The following is a 6,084-nucleotide window of genomic DNA, read 5'->3' as shown; positions in this document are numbered from 1 at the left end:
GGCGCGGAGAGTCCGCCTGCTGAGTTGATAGACTGTAACTTTCTGCATTACGCCCAAACTTTTTACTCTTGCACTCGACGTTGCGAGTTTAGTCTGATTTAATCAAAAAATGTGTGCAGCTGTAGCATCTTGGTTATTGCCAAATTACTCGGCTCCTCTTCTAATGTTTCAACTGAAGAACTTCTTATTTTACTAGTATTATAACCAACTTTTTCCCCCTCTCAGAATAAACTAAAAAAAATTTAAAAAAAAATTAGTAAACTCAGCAGATACGACCGAAGTGAGTGTGTGTGGGGAGGGGGAAGGGGGCGATTGCCCCCCCCCCAAAGAATCTTCCACCAATTCCCATCACTTCCTTCTGCTAAAAGACTGCCATCAGTCATCAGTTTTCAAACTTCAGAAATGTCATGAATTATTACAAATATTACAAAGGCTAGGGGGTTTTTTAATAAAAATTATAAGGCTATAAATATGCCAGAGGGTGAAGGTGGCTATCACTTTGTATAATAATACCAACATAGCAGAATTTGGACTTCAAACACAAACTGCAGATAAACTGCAGATGTGAGATACAACCAGCAGAGCCAGCTCAGTGCAACCAGCACAGCGCTGGACGATCGAGCCTCTTTTTGTGGAGTAGTCCAAGGTAAACGACACGAATCCTCACTCTGAAGGACTATTGAGTAATCTGGCGACATCTCTTCAACAGGAATGACAACCACATTAAAGAAAGAAAAAAACCAATTAATACTTCAAACCAAATACTCTTTTATTAGAGTATTTTTGATTAAATATACAGAACTCAAGATTGCTACTTAAAATTTTTATCGTTCAAAGTTTTTCCCTCGAGAAGGACGGTAACGATGCTATCTCAGCGCGTATTATATGGAAGGATCACACCTCTCAAGCGTCTAGCTCATAAACCAGAGCAATGCTGCACGTACTCGGCGTGCCAGCAAAAGAAGGTACCGCTGCAATGCAATTAACATACAAAAAATGCACTGCCAACACGTAACACGGCCAGCTCTATGGCCAGTGATCCGGAGAGTAGCATCACATTGAGAAGTAGGCTTAGCAGCACAGGAATGAAAAAGAAAACACAGTTCCTGACCACAAAAAAGGGTAAGAGATCCAGAAGGCTTGTGCAAGTCCTAAGCGTTCCTCCCTCACAAGGACTGCAAAGGACTACAAATTTAGCCACTGGTTTGGAAGATTTTCCGAAGCATCCGTCGTGCTGGGGGCAGGGATGCAGAAGTCTCACTGAAAAAGGTGATGAAACGAGTGAGTCTACAGCCCTTACGCACCTCCGAATGTCACCATCGCAGGCGGTCTGGTGAAGCACACACTTAGGGCCGAAAGACCACCGGCTACAGGCTGGCTTCTGCGCCGGGGTCTTGACACCCGTTTGTTCCTCTACCAGCACGGATAAAATTGAGCTCTTATTTTAAACGCAGGACGACATAAACAAAGCAGCGTGTGTAGGTATAGCTACGCCCCTGCTGCCCCTCCCTGCTGGTATCAGTTCCTTGAGCGTATCATGTAAGTAACTACCATTACTATCAGACTTCAAATATTCAAGCTTTGTACTTTGTTTACGCCTGCGCACACATACCACAGCTAAGACCTGCAACTCTGTGCCTTTTCGTACTGCTCCACTGTTAAGCAAAACCTAAGCAATCGTCAGCTTTTAATTACGCACAGTACATCTCCTAGACTTTTTTTTTAAAGAATTGAACAAAAATTTAGAAGTATGTTTGGTCAAGTTTATCACTGCACGTGGTACAATCAAACCTGGTTAACTGGCACTCACCAACCGTCTCGTTGTGGAACGTCTAATGGCAGATTTCTTTAAATGAAAAATCCAGACAATTGAGAGGTATGCAGAAAACCTGTCTTAAATATTTGAAGCTACACGTGCCATCTTACAGAACACAAGCTACAGTTACAGACATAACATTAAATCTTATTAACCAATAGTGCATAAGAACTTAAAAACAGTCAGTGAAATCAGTTCAGACAGTGACTTCCAAAAAAGTCATGCCTCAACTGCGGGGGGGGGGGGCAAATAATTTTTAGGCAATTTTAACACAGAGTTTTAATCTACTTTTGAAAAGCTGTTTTATTATATATATATACACTATGTATAAAATAAATTAAAAAGGGGAAGGAGGAAATAGCTTTGTATATGCTTCAAATTAACACAGACCAGTAGTTCCATAAATGAACATTTTACCGTCTTTGTGGTAAAAAGCTGACATAGAAGTTCAAAACCATACAATGCTTATAAATAGAAAGAGTTCAAAAGATATTTTTTTAAAAAATGGAATTTAAACATCATTTTCCCTTCCCCTACAATACACTTTAGTTTTGTATGTCATAGCATCAATACATTTACAGAGTATCTGGACGTCACATCCACACAATAATTCGTAACAAAGCAGGTAAAAGTGCTAGCGGTGTTAAAGTTTAGGACTTCTCCCAAATAACTCTACCTGCTCCTCAGCCTTCTCCTGAAATGAAGGCTATCAACATTCATCACCCGGTTTGAGGTATGGGCAGAAGAAAAAACTGCAACTGGTACTCCCCGCCCCGCCTTGCCTCTGCTAAAATACAGCAGCAATCTATTGATCTGGTAATTGACAATGGTGGTGCACAATCTCTTACCTCCATTCAGCTTGTGTATAATTTAATCACTATATAAAAAAAAGTTATTTTGAAACATAGTATTAATGCTGAACTTAAAAAACAACAACAAAAAAAAAACCAAAACAAAAAACCCCCAACTTTAAATCTTCTTTGAAACCATGTTTAAATGTTCTTGTTCCAGATTTAAAGCTTCACATAAACACCGGACAGAAGGATGACAATTTTAAACCAAGAGAGCACCTAAAAATATACTATAGGTAAAAATGAAATCAATCATCTCTCCACTTCATAAAAATGTAGAAACCCTGTCAGCAACAGTAGTAGACTCAGAAGGAACAAGGTGAAAAGGAGCATCTAGAATACTCAAGAGGCTTGCTACGCTACTTCTCTTTATTGCCCATTCTCTCATTTGTATGGACGGCCACTGCACGACAAGAAGCCTGTGATAGTTCTCTTGTCTTCCTTTCACCACTGCTGCCAGCTGAAGTCGTCATTGCTGCCAAAGACCAAGAAAAATCCTAGGATCGTGGCAAAGATGACTGTATTCCCCGTAAGAACAAGTGCACACGCGCCCCAGTAAATCTGCGAACAAGGGGGATTTAGTTAGACACATTTTGAACTGAATACCGACAAAAGGTTAACGTCTTAATGTCAGATTCTAGACAAAGCTCACCAACAGGCCCGTCATGCAAGAAGGTGGTATCTCATTATTTGTGGTTACGCCAAGAAGGCTGGGTTTACCCAAAATGACTCGACCAATTCACAGTTAGCCAAGCAGCACTGCAAGCTTCTTCTAGCCGTGCTCAAAGCACTGGCTAGCAGGCACAGCTGTTTTGCCGTAACATCTACAAATAGTAAAGTGAGGCTAGGCAACAGCATCAAGCACATCTGCAGCCCAGCTATACTTGCTGACCAGGCTATAAGACTGTTTTAAACAGACATTTAAGGATGCAGGTCTTCAAAATGCCGGCAGATATCCCCGTAACAAAACAGGAGGTGAATGTTTTCCAAGGAGAGTAAGGGGATTACTCAACGGGTGTGAGGCATTCAAACAGACCGTCTGAGCTGTTCTTGCCTAAAGAGATTTTAAGAAAATGCACTCCCATGTTTTTTGACGTAGTAGCGCGCTCTGAAATTCACACAAACAAGGTCATCCTTTAAAGGATTTTAGGGAAAAGCCGTATACTGGGGAAGATGTAGTGATGACTGGGAAGTTTGCAAAATAACACCACATTATCGGTTACAGCGAGTGCAGAAACGCGTCACTTGTTCATGCTTCTTTAGCCCAACCGTTCCACAAATTGCCTTCAGAGTGTTCGATGCACTTTTATATTTGGTTACTTGCCTGTTAAGTTTTCACACTATTTTCTATCTCGTTTTCTCTGCATTGCATATAGGCTGTTAGGGTTTACTCCATGACCACGTGAAGCAATTGGCAATCACAACGTTCTGCCGTGCTTCCATTTCTAGTATTCATTTTTCTTGCCAAAAGAACTCTTATTCTGTTTCCACTGCAAGCATCTTAAGTATGCATTTATAAGAGTTGCTTAGTGCATGAGAGCTTTACCTTCAGTAAAAAAACATAAAGAACAAAGTTTTCTAGAAAAAAAAAAAAACCCCAACCACAAACCATAGATTGAAATATTACTAACCAGTTCTGCTCTTGCAAACACTATCGGTAGCCCAAATGCTGAGACAACAATGCCTGTTGTGAGAAATATTGCTAGCTCCTTGCAGGCATTACTTGTAGCATCTGTGTCATCTACTAATCTTCTTGCTATGCAGTACGGGAGAGGAGAAAGGATATAAAAAAACAGAACAAACAGTGGCCAGTACTGGCTGAAAAAGAAAGGAGAAGAAAAGTTAAAGTTAACTTGATTTACTCCCTGTTCTTCCTGAAATCCGCGCAAGGCGTTTTCCCCATCCAGCATCCACGTTGGGGAAAGACGGACACAAGCCCAGAGAAAGCAAATCCTTCGCTTTGGGACAAGCTGACGCTCATCCAACACGCCGTGTTCGTGAGCGGCTTCAGCTGACCTCAGCGGCAGAGAGCTCACTAACAGGATATTCATAAAGCGAGATTTCACTAAGCAAGCCCAAATCTAACGCCACCTCACGTGATGAGCTTAACTCGTAAGTTTAACCTGTCAGCTTTACTTAAGAATCGCAGAGATACCTTTGTAGAGCCCTCTCGTCATTTCGCCCGTGAGCTCTCAGCGCGCCTACGTGGAACGGAGTACCGTTCTCAGCCAACACCCACCCGCCACGGGGAACCGAGACTCGGGTTTTGGTTTTTTAAATCTGAATGCAGCCAACAAAAACCTGCAAAAATTACACCATTGTATCTGGCAACGTCTTCCTTCACTGCTTGCCGCTCACCGGACTAGATTTCTCAGACACACCGACGCGGCTGCACATTGTTTCAATAAAACTTTATCGCAGTTTGAAGGGTGACCGCACAGTCACCTCCTTCCTACGGGTTTGTGTCACCAGCCCTGGTTTTATAACAAAAGCAAGCTGGCGTAAGAAAGCTAGTCACGTGTGCGACCATTGCAGAGAACAGCAATTCGCAACCACTAGCAGGACTATCGACAGGATATCCGATACTACTTTAACTGTCGATTTAAAGTCGATTTAAAAGATTTTCTGTAAAGTCAGCACTCGCTTGCAAAGGATCAAAGCCATAGGCCTGACTTTCTGAACTTTTGGTCTACCGCTTCCTATCTCCTGGACGGAGAGGCAGGAATCAAGAGACCGAAAGCACAGGGAGCGGCTGCAATTACCCCAGAGGCTGCACTACCAGCTGTGGTGGGCAGCCAAGGGTCTGCCTGACAGTCACCCACAGCCCAGCGACCACTGGTAGCCCAGCGAAGGTTACCACTGGTGCCCCAGCTACCACAAGCAGCCAGAGAAAATGCAGACGCTTCCCTGGCGAGAGGTGCTTGCCACCTGCCTCAGGAAACGCCACCTGCTTATCAGGCACGGGGGGACGATACTGGAGACATGTTAGGACAGTGCATTCTTCAGCAGTTTGCAGCCGGGCCCGGTAATTTAACTTTTGTCGCCTTTACTTTTATGGCGAATTAACTCCTGGACGGTCTTTTTCCCCACCCCACTTGCCACCTGCCTCAGGAAACGCCACCTGCTTATCAGGCACGGGGGGACGATACTGGAGACATGTTAGGACAGTGCATTCTTCAGCAGTTTGCAGCCGGGCCCGGTAATTTAACTTTTGTCGCCTTTACTTTTATGGCGAATTAACTCCTGGACGGTCTTTTTCCCCACCCCAACCTTCTGAAGCCAAAAAAAGCCCCCCACCCCTCCTAGACACAGAGGACTGATCAGCCCCCAGTTACGAAAGCCAGACCCTTCTGGGGCGACAGGCATGCAAAACGAAACGAGGACGAGGAGGAGAGCGCACGCTACTTGTACTGGGGC

The 6,084-nt window shown here is 43.5% G+C and overlaps 2 protein-coding genes across 2 annotated transcripts in view; both read right to left on the bottom strand.

Moving 5' to 3' along the window:
* Positions 1–1,320, bottom strand: part of SRP72 (signal recognition particle 72kDa) — a 16,373-nt gene extending 15,053 nt beyond the window's left edge. Inside the window, exon 1 of the mRNA XM_009329829.1 lies at positions 1,305–1,320. Within this exon, the coding sequence (XP_009328104.1) occupies positions 1,305–1,320 (16 nt within the window). The remainder of the gene's footprint in view (positions 1–1,304) is intronic.
* A 556-nt stretch (positions 1,321–1,876) lies between these two features.
* On the bottom strand, positions 1,877–6,080 carry LEPROTL1 (leptin receptor overlapping transcript-like 1; the record flags this gene model as incomplete). Its single annotated transcript, XM_009329828.1, has 3 exons — positions 1,877–3,228; positions 4,299–4,485; positions 6,073–6,080. Coding segments are annotated over 3 exons (312 nt in total), but the record flags the coding sequence as incomplete, so codon positions are not given.
* Positions 6,081–6,084: the final 4 nt, after the last annotated feature.

The sequence above is a fragment of the Pygoscelis adeliae genome, unplaced genomic scaffold, assembly GCF_000699105.1.
Source record: "Pygoscelis adeliae isolate BGI_AS28 unplaced genomic scaffold, ASM69910v1 Scaffold67, whole genome shotgun sequence".
Classification (NCBI taxonomy): Eukaryota; Metazoa; Chordata; class Aves; order Sphenisciformes; family Spheniscidae; genus Pygoscelis; species Pygoscelis adeliae.
This window is presented reverse-complemented; position numbering and strand designations above follow the sequence as displayed.